Genomic DNA, 21,347 nt, shown 5'->3' on the forward strand with positions numbered 1-21,347 from the left:
ATCTCCTTTTAGCTAAACAGAGGAAAGTAAACAGAGCTTTCGGTCGACGCGGGCACGAGCCTGAGTCTCACAGTACTGTAACCAGCCACTACCCAAACGCGCTACTTTGTTTCAGCCAGAGCCTGCAAAGCCACGATTCAGCTTTTTGCCGCCTTCTGAGACCCTATGGCAGCCGTAGGAAGTGTCACGGGACAGCTAAGATCCTCACTCTTCAATAAACAGAGACAAGAAGAACGACACCTTGTCAGACAGGCCACTTCCTGCATGAAACCTTGTCAGGTTTTTGCCTGCCAAATGAGTTCTGTTATACTCACAGACACCATTCAAACAGTTTTAGAAACTTTAGGGTGTTTTCTATCCATATATAATAAGTATATGCATATTGTAGTTACTGGGTAGGAGTGGTAACCAGATTAAATCGGGTACGTTTTTTATCCAGCCGTGAAAATACTGCCCCCTAGCCATAACAGGTTAAGGAGATGTTTATCTTTCAAAGGGTGTAAGATAGTTGTATGTTTGAAAAATTTGAATTTTGACATTTATTTGGTTTCAAATTTGCCGCTCTTGAAATGCACCTGCTGTTGATAGGGTGCACCACGGGTGGCACGCTAGCGTCCCACATAGCCCCAAGAAGTTAACGTCATGGGAAAATCAAAAGAAATCAGCCAAGACCCCAGAAAAAAAATTGTAGACCACCACAAGTCTGGTCGATCCTTGGGAGCAATTTTCAAATGCCTGAAGGTACCACGTTCATCTGTACAAACAATAGTTCGCAAGTATAAACACCATGGGACTACGCAGCCGTCATAGCGCTTAGGAAGGTGATGCATTCCGTCTCCTAGAGATGAACGTACTTTGGTGCGAAAAGTGCAAACCAATCCCAGAACAACAGCAAAGGACCTTGTGAAGATGCTGGAGGAAACCGGTATAACATTATCTATATCCACAGTAAAACGAGTCCTATATCAACAGAACCTGAAAGGCCGCACAGCAAGGAAGATGCCATTGCTCCAAAACCGCCATAAAAAAGCCAGACTACTGTTTGCAACTGCACTTTTTGGAGAAATATCCTCTGGTCTGATGAAACAAAAATAGAACTGTTTGGCCATAATGACCATCGTTATGTTTGGAGGAAAAAGGGGGAGGCTTGCAAGCCAAAGAACACCATCCCAACCATAAAGCACGGGGGTGGCAGCATGTTGTGGGGGTGCTTCGCTTCAGGAGGGACTGGTGCACTTCACAAAATAGATGGCATCATGGGGATAGAAAATTATGTGGATATTTTGAAGCAACATCTCAAGACATCAGTCAGGAAGTTAACTTGTCTAGGGTAGGGGGCAGTATTTTGATGTCTGGATGAAAGGCATGCCCGTAGTAAACTGCCTGCTACTCAGGCTCAGAAGGTAGGATTTGCAAGAATATGCATATTATTAGTAGATTTGGATAGAAAACACTCTGAAGTTTCTAAAACTGTTTGAATGATGTCTGTGAGTATAACAGAACTCATATGGCAGGCAAAAACCTGAGAAAAATCAAACCAGGAAGTGTGGAAATCTGAGGTTGTAGTTTTTCAAGTGATTGCCTATACAGTATACAGTGACTTAGGGTTAATTTTGCACTTCCTAAGGCTTCCACTAGATGTCAACAGTCTTTAGAACGTTGTTTCATGATTCTACTGTGAATAGGGAGAGAACAAGAGCTCCTGGAAGGACATGAGTGAGAAAATGACATGGGCTCAGTGGCGCACCATCACGTGAGAGTTAGCTGTGTTCCTTTTCTTTTTTGAAGACATTGGAATCGTCCGGTTGGAATATTACTTAAGATTCATGTTAAAAACATCCTAAAGACTGATGCTATACATCGTTTGACATATTTCTACGAACGTAAATATAACTTTTTTAGGCTTTTCGTCGTGACATTTTGCGCGCGCTTCCTGCATTTGGAGTAGTGGACTGAACGCGCGAACAAAAAGGAGGTATTTGGACATAAATTATGGACTTTATCGAACAAAACAAACTTTTAATGTGGACCTGGGATTCCTGGGAGTGCATTCTGATGAAGATCATCAAAGGTAAGTGAATATTTATAACATTATTTCTGAGTTTTGTTGACTCCACAAAATGGCGGGTTTGGTTTTGTCTCTGAGCGCTGTACTCAGATTATGGCAAAGTGTGCTTTCGCTGTAAAGTTTTTGAAATCTGACACAGCGGTTGCATTAAGGAGAAGTGTATCTATAATTCTTTGAATAACAGTTTAATATTTTATCAACATTTATGATGAGTATTTCTGTAAATTGATGTGCTCATTCACCGGAAGTTTTGGGAGGCAAAACATTTCTGAACATTACACGCCAATGTAAATGGAGTTTTTGGATATAAATATGAACTTTATCGAGCAAAACATACATGTATTGTGTAACATGAAGTCCTATGAGTGCCATCTGATGAAGATCATCAAAGGTTAGTGATTCATTTTAGCTGTATTTCTGGTTTTTGTGACGCCTCTCCTTGCTTGGAAAATGGCTCTGTGGTTTTTCTTGTATAGGTGCTGTCCTAACATAATCTAATGCTATGCTTTCGCCGTAAAGACTTTTTGAAATCGGACAATGTGGTTGGATTAACGAGATGTGTATCTTTAAAATGGGATATAATAGTTGTATGTTTGAGAAATTTGAATTATGAGAATTGTTGTTTTGAATATGGCGCCCTGCTATTTCACTGGCTGTGTCCCGCAGTGTGTCCCGCAGGTGGGACGCTAGTGTCCCACATACCCCAGAGAGGTTAAAGCTTGGTCGCAAATGGGTCTTCCAAATGGACAATGACCCCATGCATACTTCCAAATTTGTGGCAAAATTGCTTAAGGACAACAAAGTCAAGGTATTGGAGTGGCCATCACACAACCCTGACCTCAATCCCATAGAAAATTTGTGGCCAGAACTGAAAAAGCGTGTACGAGCAAGGAGGCCTACAAACCTGACTCAGTTACACCAGCTCTGTCTGGAGGAATGGGCCAAAATTCACCCAACTTATTGTGGGAAGCTTGTTGAAGGCCACCCGAAGTGTTTGACCCAAGTTAAACAATTTAAAGGCAATGCTACCAAATACTAATTGAGTGTATGTAAACTTCTGACCCACTGGGAATGTGATGAAAAAAATACAACTGAAATAAATCATTCACTCTACGATTATTCTGACATTTCACATTCTTAAAATAAAGTGGTGATCCTAACTTACCTAAGACAGGGAATTTTTACTAGGATTAAAATGTCAGGAATTGTGAAAAACTGAGTTTAAATGTATTTGGCTAAGGTGTATGTAAACTTCCGACTTCAACTGTACTGTGTGATTGTGTACATGCCTGTGTGTTATCATCTGTGTGTGTGTCAGTAGTGTTGCATCCTGTCTGGTTGTGTGCGTGTGCGTGTGCGTGTGCGTGTGTGTGTGTGTGTGTGTGTGTGTGTGTGTGTGTGTGCGTGCGTGCGTGCGTGCGTGCGTGTGTGTGTGTGTGATGAATGGGGAGTGAAGATCTGAGCGGTGCTCTCTCGTCTCTTCTCTCCTCCTGCAACATTAACCGTTCAATCGCAGGATAATGGAGGGAAAACCAATGCAGCGTGCAGGGAGAGCACCGCACCATTGAGTGAGTGAGTGAGTGAGTGAGTGAGTGAGTGAGTGAGTGAGTGAGTGAGTGAGTGAGTGAGTGAGTGAGTGAGTGAGTGAGTGAGTGAGTGAGTGAGTGAGTGAGTATTAGGTGTATGAATCGGTAAGTGTGTGTGTGAGGGATGCATATGCACCGGCTTCTAAGTCATGCAACAGCAGAATGGCAGAGGAGGAAAAGCCTGAACTCTCATAATTCCCTGTGGACCTGCTGTGTGTTCGATTCAGAGCAGGATGGAGGGAGGTAAGAGGGGAGGATGTGGGGGAGCCCTCCCTGCTACGCTTTAGCAAACAACCAACCACTGCAAGAGATGGGTAGATAGAGGAAAAAGAGAAAGAAAGAGAGAGAAAGAAGAAAAAGAGAGGAGAGAGGGGAGAGAGAGAGAGGAGAAAGAAAGAGGAGAGAAAGAGAGAGGAGAGAAAGAGAGAGGAGAGAGGAGAGAAAGAGAGAGGAGAAAGAGAGAGAGAAAGAGAGAGAGAGAGAGAGAGGAGAGAGAGAGGAAGAGAGGAGCAAAAGAGGGAGGAGAGAGAGAGAGAGGAGAGAGGAGAGAAAGAGAGGAGAAAGAGAGAGAGAGAGAGAGAGAGAGAGATAAAGAGAGAGAGAGAGGAGAGAGAGAGGAAGAGAGGAGCGAAAGAGAGAGGAGAGAGAGAAAGAGAGGAGCAACAGAGAGAGGAGAAAAGAGAGGTGAAAAAGAGAGGAGAAAAAGAGAGGAGAAAAAGAGAGGAGAAAAAGAGAGAGGAGAAAAAGAGAGAGGAGAAAGAGGAGAAAAAGATGGAGAGAGAGAAAAGACAAAAGGAGAGAAAGAGAGAGAAGGGAGAGAGAGAGAGGGGGAGTGGCGGTGCATGAAAAGAGAGAGTGACATACAAAAAAGAACTGGACAGAGAGAGATGGGGGCACCAGGCGAGAGAAAGAGGCGCATTATAAGCAATGATAAAAGCAATGATAAAAGCAGAATGATAAAAGAATAATAGCTGTCTATACAGTGGGTAACCCCATGGGTGAGAGTGCAAGGATTATTGGTAGCCTGCATGGACACACAAAGTAGACCACTTAAATAGCTCCCATTTTGGGACGTGGCTCAAACATTTCACAAACACAATTGTGCCCTCAGTGTACTAAGAGGGGCTGATTTCCCCCTAGGTCTGCAGGAGAGAGGAGAGGACTGCAGTGGTGATAGAGATGGAAGGGGGGAGGGAGGGAAGGAGGGGAGAAGAGAGAGGGGGAGTTGTTGAGAGGGGGAGAGTGAGTGAGGGAGAGAGAGAGGGGAAGGGATGGAGGGAGGGGATGAGACCGAGAGAATAAGAGTTGAGGTCTTCTCGGGTCCAAGAAGTTGGACCAGGACCCGAATGGATCCGAGGTAAATCCGGCACGGACGCAAAATAATCCGATCATTTAAAAAAAAAGGGGGACCAGAAAGTGAACTTACCAGAGAACAATCAGACCCGACGACAACCAGACCTACATCTCTCAAACTAGAACAGTCCCGATTGGACCCGAGTGACCAAAAAAACATGTCAAACAGGACCTGACCCGGACCCGAGGGAAAAGTTTGAATATTGGACTGCTCGGGTCCCGGGTCAGGTCTTCGGGTGGACCCATGAAGACCTCTAGATGAGAGGGAGGGGAAAAGAGAAAAAGGAAGGGAGGAGGGACAGAGAATAAATCAATGCTATTAAATAAAGTATTTGATCCCCTGCTGATTTTGTACGTTTGCCCACTGACAAAGAAATGATCAGTCTATAATTTTAATGGTAGGTTTATTTGAACAGTGAGAGACAGAATAACAACAACAAAATCCAGAAAAACGCATGTCAAAAATGTTATAAAATGATTTGCATTTTAATGAGGGTAATTTATTCTCCTCAACTTGTTCGACAGCCACACAACTCATCACCAGATTCAGCTGAGGTCTAGAACTTAGGGAATGATTTGTACGATGCTCTAAGTTTTAGAGATGTTCAGTACCAGTTTATTACTGGTCACCCATTCCAAAACAGACTGCAACTCTTTGTTAAGAGTTTCATTTAGCTTTGGTTGCTAATGCATAAATGGTTTAATCATTTGCATACTGTACATGGGCACACATGCTTTGTTTAATGCCAGTGACAGGTCCATGTTAAAAATAGAAATAAGTAGAAGGCCTAGAGAGGTTCCCTGCGGTACACCACACTTTACATGTTTGACATTAGAGAAGCTTCCACTAAAGAAAACCCTCTGAGTTATATTAGGCAGATTGCCATATCATGGATTCAGAGCTGAGGTTGAAAAGCCATAACACATACGTTTTCTCAACAGGTTATGGACAATAATATCAAAGGCGGCACTGAAATCTAACAGTACAGCTCCCACAATCTTCTTATTATCAATTTCTTTCAACCAATCTTCAGTCATTTGTGTCAGTGTACGATGGCTCACTGTTTGTTGTAGGCATTTCCTGCCCAAGTTTGCCCACTTTGCCAATGAAGTAATCATTAAAATAAAATAATTGGCAACAAATGGTTTTGTGATGAATAACCCATCTGATTCGATGAAAGATGGAGTTGAATTTGTATTTCTTCTGATAATTTCATTTTACCTTTTCACACATGAGTTCCAAATATCTCTAACCGTCGCCCCTGCGTGACTTTTTTCATGCACGTGATGTCAGAATGCTCTCACTGTTCCAAAATGTGATTGTTACACAACAGGACAGTTAACCGCGTTGCATTCAAACCAAGGCATGCTGGTTGCTAATTATCTATAGGCTGGATTTAAACTTGTGAATTTCAAATTATTTTCTAACCAGTTTTATTTTCTAACAACAGTTTGAATTGAGGTGTGTTTCGCCTCCTCGTTAAATCACATAGAAGTAGCACATTTCACGCATTTCATTTCACAGACAATTTATGTTTGAGGTTTTACTGAGCTGGACAAACTTCTCTCTTCAATGAGAGCCCAAGCACTTCCTTTCTGTTTCCCCAGATCAAGTATGAAGACATTGCGCATCTTTAGTCAGAACAGGCCTTGCACAAATGTTTTCCCCCAGCACATTTTATGGCTGGCGCCCGCATTGCCTTCATTGTTGTTTTCCTTACAAATTGGACTTTGGACATGTCTGCATTCCTATCAAAGTAAGTGGCTTATTTTCTGTATATCGTGTTGTTATTTCTGCTGTAGCACACCATGTGTGTATGGATCATAATGTATTAACTGTTTTATTCACGTTTTCAAGTACTGGGTTAGTACCTTTGCCACACCTATCTGGATTACTGACCTCTGCCTGCCCTTGACCTTCCTTTTGCTTGCCCTTGTTCGATTAACCTGTTAGGGCTAGGGGGCAGTATTGACACGGCTGGATAAAAAACATACCCGATTTAATCTGGTTACCACTCCTACCCAGTAACTAGAATATGCATATACTTATTACATATGGATAGAAAACACCCTAAAGTTTCTAAAACTGTTTGAATGGTGTCTGTGAGTATAACAGAACTCAAATGGCAGGTCAAAACCTGAGAGATTCCTTTACAGGAAGTGGCCTGTCTGACCATTTCTTGAACTTCTTTTCCATCTCTATCTTTTACTAAGGATCTCTGCTCTAACGTGACACTTCCTACGTCGTCCATAGGCGCTCAGAGCCCGGGAAAAACCTGAATGTCGTCATCCCAGCCCCAGGCTGAAACACATTATCGCCTTTCTCAAGTGGCCGATCAAGGGACTCTGGGCTTAGGCGTGTGACCTGACCGCCCCCGTCTTTGTGATTTTTTCCTCTGTTTGCCGAAAAGGAGATTCCCGGTCGGAATATTATCGCTTTTCTACGAGAAAAATGGCATGAAAATTGATTTTAAACAGCGGTTGACATGCTTCGAAGTACGGTAATGGAATATTTAGAATGTTTTTGTCACGAATTGCGCCATGCGCGCGACCCTTCTTTACCATTTCGGATAGTGTCTGGAACGCACGAACAAAACGCCGCTATTCGGATATAACGATGGATTATTTTGGACCAAACCAACATTTGTTATTGAAGTAGCAGTCCTGGGAGTGCATTCTGACGAAGACAACAAAAGGTAATCAAACTTTTATAATAGTAAATATGATTATGGTGAGTGCTAAACTTGCCAGGTGTCTAAATAGCTAGCCCGTGATGCCTGGGCTATGTACTTAGAATATTGCAAAATGTGCTTTCACCAAAAAGCTATTTTAAAATCGGACATATCGAGTGCATAGAGGAGGTCTGTATCTATAATTCTTAAAATAATTGTTATGCTTTTTGTGAACGTTTATCGTGAGTAATTTAGTAAAATGTTAGCGAATTCCCCGGAAGTTTGCGGGGGGTATGCTAGTTCTGAACGTCATATGCTAATGTAAAAAGCTGGTTTTTGATATAAATATGAACTTGATTGAACAAAACATGCATGTATTGTATAACATAATGTCCTAGGGTTGTCATCTGATGAAGATCATCAAAGGTTAGTGCTGCATTTAGCTGTCTTCTGGGTTTTTGTGACATTATATGCTAGCTTGAAAAATGGGTGTCTGATTATTTCTGGCTTGGTACTCTGCTGACATAATCTAATGTTTTGCTTTCGTTGTAAAGCCTTTTTGAAATCGGACAGTGTGGTTAGATTAACGAGAGTCTTGTCTTTAAATAGCTGTAAAATAGTCATATGTTTGAGAAATTGAAGTAATAGGATTTTTAAGGTTTTGAAAATCGCGCCACAGGCTTCAAGTGGCTGTTACGTAGGTGGGACGAATTCGTCCCGCCTAGCCCAGAGAGGTTAACCTCTATGGGCTAGGTGGGACGCTAGCGTGCCACCCGTGGTGCACTCCATCAACAGCAGGTGCATTTCAAGAGCGGCAAATTTGAATCCAAATAAATGTCAAAATTCAAATTTTTCAAAAATACAACTATTTTACACCATTTGAAAGATAAACATCTCCTTAATCTAACCACGTTTTACGATTTCAAAAAGGTTTTACGGCGAAAGCATAAATTTAGAGTATGTTAGGACAGTACATTTACAAGAGTTGTGTGTAATGTTTTGTCAAGTCAAAGACAGGGTCACCAAAACCATAAAACCAGCTAAAATGATGCACTAACCTTTTACAATCTCCATCAGATGACACTCCTAGGACATTATGTTAGACAATGCATGCATTTTTAGTTCTATCAAGTTCATATTTATATCCAAAAACAGCGTTTTACTATGGCATTGATGTTGAGGAAATCGTTTCCCTCCAATAACCGGCAGTCAAGTCAGCGTCACAAATTAAATAATTAAAATTAGAAAACATTGGTAAAATATTATATTGTCATTTAAAGAATTATAGATTTACATCTCTTGAACGCAATCAACTTGCCAGATTTAAAAATAACCTTACTGGGAAATCACACTTTGCAATAATCTGAGCACTGCGCCCAGAAAAATACGCGTTGCGATACAGACTAGACGTCATGTTGGGGAGATCTAAAATCGAAAATACTATGTAAATAATCCATTACCTTTGATTCTCTTCATCAGATGTCACTTCCAGGTATCACAGGTCCATAACGAATGTAGTTTTGTTCAAAAAAGCTCATCATTTATGTCCAAAAATCTCCGTCTTGTTAGCACATGATCTAAGCCAGCCGGACTTCTCGTCATGAACGAGGGGAAAAAATATATTTACGTTCGTTCAAACATGTCAAACGTTGTATAGCATAAATCATTAGGGCCTTTTTAACCAGAACATGAATAATATTCAAGGTGGACGAATGCATACTCTTTTATAACGTATTGGAACGAGGGTACCCAACATGAACTCGCGCGCCAGGTGTCTAATGGGACATCATCGTTCCATGGCTCTTGTTCGGTCAGATCTCCCTCCAGAAGACTCAAAACACTTTGTAAAGGCTGGTGACATCTAGTGGAAGCAATAGGAAGTGCCAAAATATTCCTCAGCCCCTGTGTTTTTCAATGGGATAGGTTTAAAGTCAATACAACACATCAGGTATCCACTTCCTGTCAGAAAATGTCTCAGGGTTTTGCCTGCCAAATGAGTTCTGTTATACTCACAGACACCATTCAAACAGTTTTAGAAACTTTAGAGTGTTTTCTATCCATATATAATAAGTATATGCATATTCTAGTTACTGGGTAGGATTAGTAACCAGATTAAATCGGGTACATTTTTTTTATCCAGACGTGCAAATGCTGCCCCCTAGCCCTAACAGGTTAATAAACTGTTGTTACTTTGACGTTGTCTGCATCTGGGTCTTACCTGAAACGTGATACCCTTCATAACCAGCGCACTTCTGTATGTTGTAAAAGCGTTACATGGTCGCTGCCCATATCATTGCATAGTGCAGAAAATACACGAGAGTTCAGGGGCATTGCTTTAACAAAGTTAACCATTTTTCACCGTAGTGTCCAAAATGTCTTTCAAGCTGTCAGGCATTCCTTTGGCAGCAAGAGCCTCTCGGTGGATGCTGCAGTGTACCCAAGTGGCGTCAGGAGAAACTGCTTCCACGCGCGTTAAGACTACACTCTGTCTCCCTGTCATGGCTTTTGCGCCATCAGTACAGATACCAACATGAGCAGCAGGTACGTTTGGCTACATTCGGACCATTAGTGGAATTCCTGCGAGAGAGTAACGGTTAATGTGATTGGATGTTAATTATTTGACTAGGCTACCTGTATTTGACATTGTGTTGTTATTTCGCTGAACACTAGATGGTTTCATTTTATTTTTGGCAGTGAAACGAGGCTACTCAGGCAAGGAAAAAAAAAAAATCATCGAAATGTATAGCCCCGTTGAAAAATATAAATGGACTGAAATATAACTTTTTTTAATATGAATCACATTTTTATTTAATACCTGATGTAGACCATCATGGCCCTATCAGTGGGGAACGAGGAGGACTGTAGCTCGAACACCAGAGAGCACTGAGTGAGGATCCCCTTGCATCCTCCCGGGTGGCCATCATACCACTCGGGGGCTGGGATCTTGGGTTCCCAGTGCAGGTTCCCTGGAGGAACTACTTGCAACGCCTGTAGCACTGAGCGATGAGACTTGGGCATTGGCTCCTCCTGGGTTAGGCCATGGTTTGGGGGAATCGGTAAGTGCCCGGAGGGTCTCTGATATTTGTGAGAGTTGTTCTTGCTGCCGCCCCAGCAGTGCTCCTTGTTGGGTTATAGCATTCTGGATCTGGGTGATCTCTGCTGGGTCCATGTTGAGGCAGAAGCTTGCTGTGACGTGGTGAGGTTGGACTCAGGTGCAGAGAAGAGACCAGACGAGGAATCAATGGTTAAGGAACATAATACTTTACTGAGAAACGGTAGCCGCAGGATCACAGTACACTTGAAAAACAACAAACACTAAGTCTCAAACTCACTCAGGAAACGAGCATGCACACAGCAAACCATTCAAGCTTCTGCAAAGGACAACAGAAAACATACCTCTTTTAACAGGGAAATCATAATGAGTAAATAGGACACACCTGAGTGTCGTTAATGTCTCTAGGACGGTCTCTGCCACCCTCTGGTGACAGGTGGAACCATGACAGTGTGTGGTACAGTAGTTCTTCGACCACCATGGGCCATTGTTTACCACCCAGTCATAGGGACGGTCTGTAGCCCCAGTGATGTCAGAGCTGATGACAGAGTAATGTTTCAACTCCAATACAGCAAACATTCAATTCAATAAAACTTTATTTATCCCCACAAGGACAACACAGCCTTTAGGTAAAATATACAAATGGCAGGTCTCTAAATATGCTGAGTCACCTTGAAAAACATTTGAGCCCACTAACAGCCAATGTTGTGTGGCCAAACTAAGTGCGTGGTGAAAGAGAAGGTAGAAGCAATAAATGGTAGATTTTAGCCTTGAGACCTTTAGCATTGGGCTACCTGTGGTATGGTCATACCCAGTTAGGTAAGTGTTATAATAGCATATTAACCAAGCATAAAAGCAATCTTTTGTTCCTAATAATAACTCTGCACTTGAAGCAGCCTTAACTGTCGTGCCACAAAAGCCATGGCCCTTGGCAAGGTAAAGAAGTACTTCTAGGTATCAGAGCAGGTGACGCCACCGATGGATTCTACTAGCGCATACACAGCTAACTAGATAACCATTTCACATTGGCTACAAAGGCATAAACTCGTACGGTACAGCATTCATGTGTTTGTGTGTGTGTGTGAGAGAGAGAGAGAGAGAGAGAGAGAGAGAGAGAGAGAGAGAGAGAGAGAGAGAGAGAGAGAGAGAGAGAGAGAGAGAGAGAGAGAGAGAGAGAGAGAGAGAGAGAGAGAGAGAGAGAGAGAGAGAGAGAGAGAGAGAAAGAGATGATGTGTGTGTATGGATGGTGTAGGTTGTTAATCAGGGCCCTATGTGTGCTGACAGACTATGACAGAGAGTGTAACGGAGGTAGATTTCCTGAAAACTCTACAGTATATGGCGGGGTTATGAGAAGGTTATAGAGATTGGATAAGGAGGTTATGGAGGTTGAGAGGGGTGTAGGGGGGCTGACAGGCAATGTGTCAGAATCACATGGTGGATGCTGAAGAGAGGACGGCTCTACTCTAAACCTGTCTGTTTGTGTCTAGGTCTGCCGGACTTTTGACTGCCCTGTCACATCTCATTCCCTTCCAACTGAGGTGGGTCTATGCGCATGTGCGTGTGCATGCATGTGTGTGTGTGTGTGTGTGTGTGTGTGTGTGTGTGTGTGTGTGTGTGTGTGTGTGTGTGTGTGTGTGTGTGTGTGTGTGTGTGTGTGTGTGTGTGTGTGTGTGTGTGTGTGTGTGTGTGTGTGTGTGTGTGTGTGACCTTTTGCATTCAATAAAGCTGGTCAAGTAAACAATATCAAAAAGAAAGAAATCAAGAAATAGTCAGTAATAAATGTGAAGTGATGTTCTGACCTTTGGTTTGGGAAACATTTCTAAATGGTCTCTACATGAATGACCAGGTCTGGATCAAACTGAAGGCCTTTCATTAAGGCTGGGGAGAGATAAATGCTAAGCTGCTCATGTGCTTAGTCATCTTGGGCAAAAGTGTGTGTGCACACATACACACACACACACACACACACACACACACACACACACACACACACACACACACACACACACACACACACACACACACACACACGTGCACATACACAACTTACAGAGCTTTACATAAAGAGAGAGACACCAAAGCATCTGCCTCCCTACCTCTCCTTCTCACTCTTTCTCTCTCTTTTCTGTCTGCCAGTAGCAATTCCATTCAAAGCAATTCAAAGCCTGATTGTGTAATGTACAATATAGCCAAAGCAAGAGATAATTAAACTGTTCTCACCCAAACCTGACAGTCTTTGATAAAACCCATCCCAGATTTAATTGACAACAAATTAAGCTAATAGCATTTTATACAAAGACCCACAGATGAAAAACTAATAGAGGAGAATAGAATGAGGAAATGCTTTTAACTCCTTGGTCCTCACTGCCCCTCAGGCTATGGCATGATGCCACACCCTTGACAGGATGAGGAGGACAACCCCTCTGCCACCCCTCCCACCGTGCCTCCCCCTCCTCCTCCCACACAAACAGTATTGGTTTTTCAAACCTGGAAAGTTACTCCCTCTCTCACTCTCTCTCTCGCCATCCATCTTGCTTCCTCACTCTCCTTGTCTCTTTATCTTTCAGGTGAATCAGCCCAGTGTGCATGCGTGCATGTCTGTACGCACACGTGTGTGACTGTGCATATGTCTGTGTGTGCGAATGCGCACGATTGTGTTTGTGGCTTTGTGCGTGTGTGTGTGTGTGTGTGTGTGAGATTCATCATGTCCTGCTTGTTGGTTGGTATTGATTCTGGTTACTCCGGGGTATATTTATGTGAATTAAACGTCCTCCTTTGTCTTTATCTCTTCTCGCTGTAATGAGGGACACCTGAGGCACAGTGTAAGGCTTGGTCTGCTTACACACGCTCTCTCTCTCTCAGCAGTGGTGAGTGGTGTATGGTCCTAGTAAGCCTTGTCTGCCTAATAACTGGGGCTGCACTACAGACATAGAGGTAATATTCCCTCTTGCACAGAATATACAACCTTGCCCAATGGACTTTCCTGTACAGGCCACGAAGACTGTGACTGCGTTCCAAACTGTGCTGCAGCTAGACACTAGAACAGGGTTCCTCAATAGGCGGCTTTTTAAAATAAAAATTTGCTCAGAAAACTTGGGGGGCCAAATAAAATCACCCCCAAGTTTTCTGTTTTGTTATTTATTTTAAATGATTTATGTTGTTGGACATAAACTAGTGTACAATCACCAGTAAATCAGCTCAAAGTTATTTTAATTTAGGAAATCTGTTACACTCTTAGAAAAAAGGGTTCCAAAGGGGTTATTCAGCTGTCCCCATAGGAGAGCCCTTTTTGTTCCAGGTAGAACCCTTTCATGTAGTAATGTGCTACATGTACTACAAGGAACCCAAAAGGGTTCTACCTGGAACCAGAAAGAGTTCTACCTGGAACCAAAAAGGGTTCTACCTGGAACCAAAAAGGGTTCTACCTGGAACCAAAAGGGTTCTATCTGGAACCAAAAGGGTTCTACATGCATCCAAAAAGGGTTCTTCAAAGGGTTTGTCCCATGGCCCCTGCACTACTGGGGATCACTGCACTAGACACTAGAGAAAAGTTCAACCCTAGATACTCATATAATATGCACTGCAATGCACTTTACTGTACATGCCAAGTGGACTGTAGCTGCATTCCAAACGGTATGTTTACACATGTCAAAAGTTCAGTTCATCCCTATATAATATGCAGTTCGAAAACACAATTATGCAACAGCATCTTTGGATGGACTCCAGCATGTGCTGCTTGGATGGATAGTGGATGCACTCATGCATAAAATAATGTGCTACATACAGTCAACAGCATTCTAGGCATCACTGAACTGGATCATTACCACCAAACCGGGACTGTCTTGTCTCATTACGCACACCTGGTTCCCATTCCCCCTGATTGGTATGTGTATATATGTGCCCTCCGTTCCCCATCGTCCTTGTTGATTATTATTCCACGTCCGTTGGTCTTGTGAGTACCTATGCTCTGTTGTATCAGCTTGCGTGTTACCGCGTTAGTGTGCACTTGTTATTACGGTCTCGTCCCGTGTATTGTTATTATGGGTCTCGTCTCGTGTATTGTTATTACGGGTCACGTCCCGTGTATAGTTATTACGGGTCTCGTCCCGTGTATTGTTATTACGGGTCTCGTCTCATGTATTGTTATTATGGGTCTCGTCCCGTGCATTGTTATTATGGGTCTCGTCTCGTGTATTGTTATTACGGGTCTCGTCCCGTGTATTGTTATTTCGGGTCTCGTCTCATGTATCGTTATTACGGGTCTCGTCCCGTGTATTGTTATTTCGGGTCTCGTCTCGTGTATTGTTATTACGGGTCTCGTCCCGTGTATTGTTATTTCGGGTCTCGTCTCGTGTATTGTTATTACGGGTCTCGTCCCGTGTATTGTTATTACGGGTCTCGTCCCGTGTATTGTTATTACGGGTCTCGTCTCGTGTATTTTTATAGAGGTTTACACCTAGCTCTTTGTTTGGGTTGCAACCATAAATAAATAAATAAATAAATAAATAAATATATATATATATATATATATATGCTTGCTTGTTTTGGGCTTCGTCCCCGTCATGTTCCAGATGTACGCTATTTTGGGTAGAGAAATAAAAAAAAACTATTTTCATATTCCTGCGCCTGTCTCCTATCATTATACAGTACAATGTGACATTGGATGCATTTGCTGTTTTTTTTTGGTTGTGTTTTAGATTATTTTGTGCCCAATAGAAATGAATGGCAAATAATGTATTGTGTCATTTTTTTGTCACTTTTATTGTAAATAAGAATAGAATTTCTAAACACTATAGTTTCTAAACACTATCACATCCGGCCGTGATTGGGAGTCCAATAGGGTGGCGCACAATTTGCCCAGCGTCGTTCGGCTTTGGAAGGGGTAGGCCGTCATTGTAAATAAGAATTTGTTCTTAACTGTCTTGCCTAGTTAAATAAAATTTAAAAAATACATTAATGTGGATGCGACAATGATTACGATAATCCTGAATGAATTGTGAATACTGATGAGTGAGAAAGTTAGACGCACAAATATAACCCCCCCCAAAAAATGTTTTAATCTCCCCTGTTATTGTAATGCTGAGAGGATAGCATGTCTTGGGGGTATGGTATTTGTGGGTCTGAAACCTTCATTACTTTAATACACATAAGTGAATTTGTCCAAAACTTTATGTCCCCTAAAATGGTGGGACTATTAACAAAAAGTGCTCTAATTTCTAAATACCCTCAAATAAAGCAGGACAGTATGCACTTTAACCTCATAGTCATAGTATCATTTCAAATACAACGTGCTGGAGTACAGAGCCAAAAAAAACTAAAAATGTCACTGTCCCAATACTTTTGGAGCTCACTGTATACTATCTAAGGAGTCCCTGAGTACATCAAGTTGAACATAGAGGGTATGAATCCATGTTTTCTCAGCCAAAGAAATGTAATAAGAGTGTCCGTTCTAGTAATTATATTTCTATGCTCTCAGCCTTCTGTTAGAACTGAATTGTCACACAGTTGATTGATTGTGTTACATTATTTGTACACTATTTTCTTGTGTGATTGGTGAGAACACTTTCATTTACAGTTCATTCTCATTGGAACAAGTGGTAATTTTTGTGTTTTCACATTTTTTAATGCTTTAAATTCAAATAAGAGAGCTATTTTAAACAGCACTCCTCTCTCTTCGTATAAGGACATTAGTTACAAATATGATGAATGCAGTATGAAATGGACTTCAAGCATACAGTTGCTTAGACTCCATTGAAAAATCTACACAGCATCTACAGTTTCTACCTCTTCAATATCCCAATTAAAGCAGTGGAGTGAAATTGGGCTGGGTCCAGGGCTCCTCTAGTCCCATTTGGCGTGTGTATGTGTTTGCACATGTGCTTGTGTTGCGTGCCTGTGTGTGTTTCAGCCTGGTTAAGCTACAGGGTGGGTGCCATGCCAACCCCTCTCTCCACAGAGTGACTACAGAAAGTCTGCCACACAAAAAAGACCCATCCACAGATTATACTCAAAATAAAACAAACAAGAATGATACAATGTCTATTTGGGAATAGGGTGCCATTTGGGATGCCGCCATAGTATCTTTCCTAACTGTAACATGTTAGGTTACATGTGGCTGGAGATATAGCAAATGGGCACACTCATTCAATTCTATTAATCCAATGGCATTTGTACCGAATACTGCTTTATACAAATACATTGGTCACATAGTGCTTTACAGCAACAGCAGGCCTAAACCTCCAGGGGGGAGAGGTGACAGTGACAAAGACAGACTCCCTACTTCTAAACCTAAGAGACATTCACTGAACCAACTCTGATAATACAGTCGTTCCAAAAGTTTTGAAAATGACACAAATATTAATTTCCACAAAGTTTGCTGCTTCAGTGTCTCTAGATATTTTTGTCAGATGTTACTATGGAATACTGGATTAAAATTACAAGCATTTCATAAGTGTCAAAGGATTTTATTGACAATTACATGAAGTTGATGCATAGAGTCAATATTTGAAGTGTTGACCCTTCTTTTTCAAGACCTCTGCAATCTGCCCTGGCATGCTGTCAATTAACTTCTGGGCAACATCCTGACTGATGGCAGCCCATTCTTGCATAATTCATTCTTGGAGTTTGTCAGAATTTGTGGGGTTTTGTTTGTCCAACCGCCTCTTGAGGATTGACCACAAGTTCTCAATGGGATTAAGGTCTGGGGAGTTTCCTGGCCATGGACACAAAATATCGATGTTTGGTTCCCCGAGCCACTTAGTTATCACTTTTGCCTTATGGCAAGGTGCTCCATCATGCTGGAAAAGGCATTGTTCTTTACCAAACTGTTCCTGGATGGTAGGGAGAAGTTGCTTTCGGAGGATGTGTTGGTACCATTCTTTATTCATTGCTGTGTTCTTAGGCAAAATTGTGAGTGAGCCCACTCCCTTGGCTGAGAAGCAACCCCACACATGAATGGTCTCAGGATGCTTTACAGTTGGCATGACACAGGACTGATGGTAGCGCTCACCTTGTCTTCTCCGGACAAGCTTTTTTCCGGATGCACCAAACAATCGGAAAGGGGATTCATCAGAGAAAATGACTTTACCCCAGTCCTCAGCAGTCCAATCCATGTACCTTTTGCAGAATATCAGTCTGTCCCTGATGTTTTTCTTGGAGAGAAGTGGCTTCTTTGCTGCCCTTCTTGACACCAGGCCATCCTCCAAAAGTCTTCGCCTCACTGTGCCTGCAGATGCACTCACACCTGCCTGCTGCCATTCCTGAGCAAGCTCTGTACTGGTGGTGCACCAATCCCGCAGCTGAATCAACTTTAGGAGACGGTCCTGGCGCTTGATGGACTTTCTTGGGCGCCCTGAAGCCTTCTTCATAACAATTGAACCGCTCTCCTTGAAGTTCTTGATTATCTGATAAATGGCTGATTTAGGTGCAATCTTACTGGCAGCAATATCCTTGCCTGTGAAGCCCTTTTTGTGCATAGCAATGATGACGGCATGTGTTTCCTTGCAGGTAACCATGGTTGACAAGGAAGAACAATGATTCCAAGCACCACCCTCCTTTTGAAGCTTCCAGTCTGTTATTCGAACTCAATCAGCATGACAGAGTGATCTTCAGCCTTGTCCTCATCAACACTCACACCTGTGTTAAAGAGAGAATCACTGACAAGATGTCAGCTGGTCCTTTTATGGTTGGGCTGAAATGCAGTTGAAATGTTTTGGGGGGATTCAGTTAATTTGCATGGCAAAAGGGACTTTGCAATCAATAGCAATTCATCTGATCACCCTTCATAACATTCTGTAGTATATGCAAATTGACATCAACTGAGGCAGCAGACTTTGTGAAAATTCATATTTGTGTCATTCTCAAACCTTTTGGCCACGACCGTACAGTTCGCTACAACAATGTGTTCCACATAGGAAATTGGAACAATCATGTCACAGTTCTAGGTGACACGCACCCAACACACACAAACACACACTGCTCATTGTGTGCTCTGCCAGTCTGGTGCTGCTGATAGGCAGCGTGTGGTTCTTCCTCGTGTGTTAATCTGACATGGTGTGGCGTGGCATTATCGTGGCGTTAACGCCCACAAGACAGAACCACTACTGTGTCTCTGGGAAGAAGTTACAGTCAACAGAGGCCCTAGCCACTTCCTGTCCACCCGGGGGCTATCAGCACGCGCAGACAGGCCTCACACACACACACACACACACACGCACACACACACACACACACACACACACACACACACACACACACACACAGCCAGCCAATGACTAATTATAACCCCCACTGCACTAGACAACATACAGTAGGCTACATACACTAACAGCATGGAAGTGACTCATCAACTTAATAAAAGCACAAACACAGGGCTGGTTAATAGCATTTCGACCATAGTACAGTAACATGACAAACTTCCAGTAAACTAAAATAGTTTTTATAGTAAACTTACATCTGAGTAAAGTAAATGCAAAAATATTGCGCCCTATGCCCTGATTAGTGCACTACTTTTCAGAAAAGCCCTGCCCTATATTATAGGGAATCTGGTGCCATTTCAGACACAGCCCCAGCCAGTTTACAGTGGAGTAGATGATGATGTCATAATATGTGGCCCTGAGCATAGCTGTGACCTGTATCTGTTTATCTGTTTCTCTGTAATTGACCACCCTATTATTGTGAGCTATGCTACAGGGTGCTACGCACTATTAAACTGGACCAATGAACCACACCCAGACAGTCATGACTCACCTCTCTCTCTCTCTCCAAAACCCTCCCTCCATCCATCCATTGAGGGGTAGAAGAAGATAGAGAAGGGGAGCGGGCACGAAAAGGAGGAGAAGAGGGAGAGATAGGAGGGGAGATTGGGAGGATGGACACAGAAAGGAGGAGAAAAGGGAGAGAGGAGGTGAACTAGGTGGGGGGTGGACACATGAAAAGCATGAGAAAAGGTAGAGATAGGAGGGAATAGGGGGTGGACACAGAAAAGAGGAGAAAAGGGAGAGATAGAAGGGCAAAAATAGGAATAGAATGTCATTGGAAGTGGGTTACTCACCAGCTCGACAGAGCCATAGTGTTTTCGGCTGAAGTCTCCACGCCTGCAGCCCAAGTCCTCCGAGGCAGAGCTGCAACACAGACGCATGGTGGTCAGTCTCTCCTTTCTCTCTCCTCCATAAGGAGATTGACACACTCACTGACTCGCTCATTCACTCCTACAGGTGGCTGCTTGGCTCTACCTCTCTCTCTTTCTCTCTCTCTCTCCATGTATCTTTCTTTTTCTCCTACTATCCTCCTTCTAGGTATCTCTGACACTATTTCTCTCCTTGTTAACTTATCACTCACTGTCTTTTGCTCTCTCTTTTGTTGTCGTCCTTCTCTCTCTCCATCTCTCTCTGCTCTCTCCAATTCCAGGTACCTCTATTTCTCTTCATGTTCACTTCCCTCTCTCATTCTCTCTCTTGTTGTTGTCGTTGTGTCTCCCTTCTGTTGACTGTCTCTCTCTCTCTCTCTCTCTCTCTCTCTCTCTCTCTCTCTCTCTCTCTCTGTCTCTCTCTCTCTCGTAGGATTAGCTATCCAGCAGTAGCAGCATGGTCCAGCCCCAGTCCTGATTGAGAGGAGGGCCCGAATTAAGACAACCCCCCTCCTTCACGTTCCAATTAAGCCTGTCCAACCACACACAAAAAAAACATAATGATCCAGAACCACACTCAAGAAACCATAGTGAATCACAACCACACACCCCCCACATATACAAAACTATTTTTCAATCTGACCATTCTGTCTCTGAATCATATTTGATTTCACATATAGTTTCCATAGGGGAAATGATTCTGCTCCACTAAGAAGTACAGTACAGACAAAGCATCAAACCCTTGACAGCAGAGCAAGAGTGATGTAGTCTCACAAGTCAGATATGGGCAATTCCATGATAATAGGATTATGCGGAGACTGAGACCTTTAAAATGTAAGTTTAACTATACAACTCTATGCACAGTCACACATTTTTTAAATGTCTACTTTGACAAAAACACATTTACTGGAAGAACTATGTAGATAGAAAGTTTGGTAACATAATTTTTGGGGTTATTGAACTTGTCACGCTCTGACCTAGGAGAGCTGTGTTTTCTCTGTTTAGTTAGGTCAGGGTGTGATAGGTGGGTGGGCATTCTATGTTTTGTTTTCTATGTTTTAGCCGGGTATGGTTTCCAATGAGAGGCAGCTGTCTATCGTTGTCTCTGATTGGAAGCCATACTTAGGCAGCCTGTTTTTCCCTTTGTTTTCGTGGGATCTTGTTTTTGTGCAGCTGTGTGTGTGTGTGTGTGTGTGTGTGTGTGTGTGTGTGTGTGTGTGTGTGTGTGTGTGTGTGTGTGTGTGTGTGTGTGTGTGTGTGTGTGTGTGTGTGTGTGTGTGTGTGTGTGTGTGTGTGTGTGTGTGTGTGTGTGTGCAGCCCCAGAACGTCACATTTGTTTCAGTTTTCACCTGTTTCTTGTTTTTGTTCGGGTTCTCTAAATAAAGATGTGGAACTACCAGCATGCTGCGCCTTGGCTGATCTATGACAGGGAATTTGAAGATAGCACTCGTGACAGAACTACAGTAAGTGAAGTGGATGTACAGTTAAA

General features: G+C 42.7%; 1 protein-coding gene across 7 annotated transcripts in view; it reads right to left on the reverse strand.

The window, feature by feature from the left end:
* LOC106562867 (GTPase-activating Rap/Ran-GAP domain-like protein 3) overlaps window positions 1-21,347 on the reverse strand; it is a 228,126-nt gene that overhangs the window by 118,827 nt on the left and 87,952 nt on the right. For 6 of the 7 annotated variants that reach the window (XM_045689799.1, XM_045689794.1, XM_045689796.1 and 3 more), the window contains exon 2: window positions 19,784-19,853. In XM_045689799.1, coding sequence (XP_045545755.1) covers window positions 19,784-19,853 — 70 coding nt within the window. Of the gene's footprint in view, window positions 1-19,783; window positions 19,854-20,070; window positions 20,190-21,347 lie in introns of those variants that run through there. The other variant, XM_045689793.1, reaches the window with a different exon arrangement.

The sequence above is a fragment of the Salmo salar genome, chromosome ssa11 (genome assembly GCF_905237065.1).
Source record: "Salmo salar chromosome ssa11, Ssal_v3.1, whole genome shotgun sequence".
NCBI classification, from domain to species: Eukaryota; Metazoa; Chordata; class Actinopteri; order Salmoniformes; family Salmonidae; genus Salmo; species Salmo salar.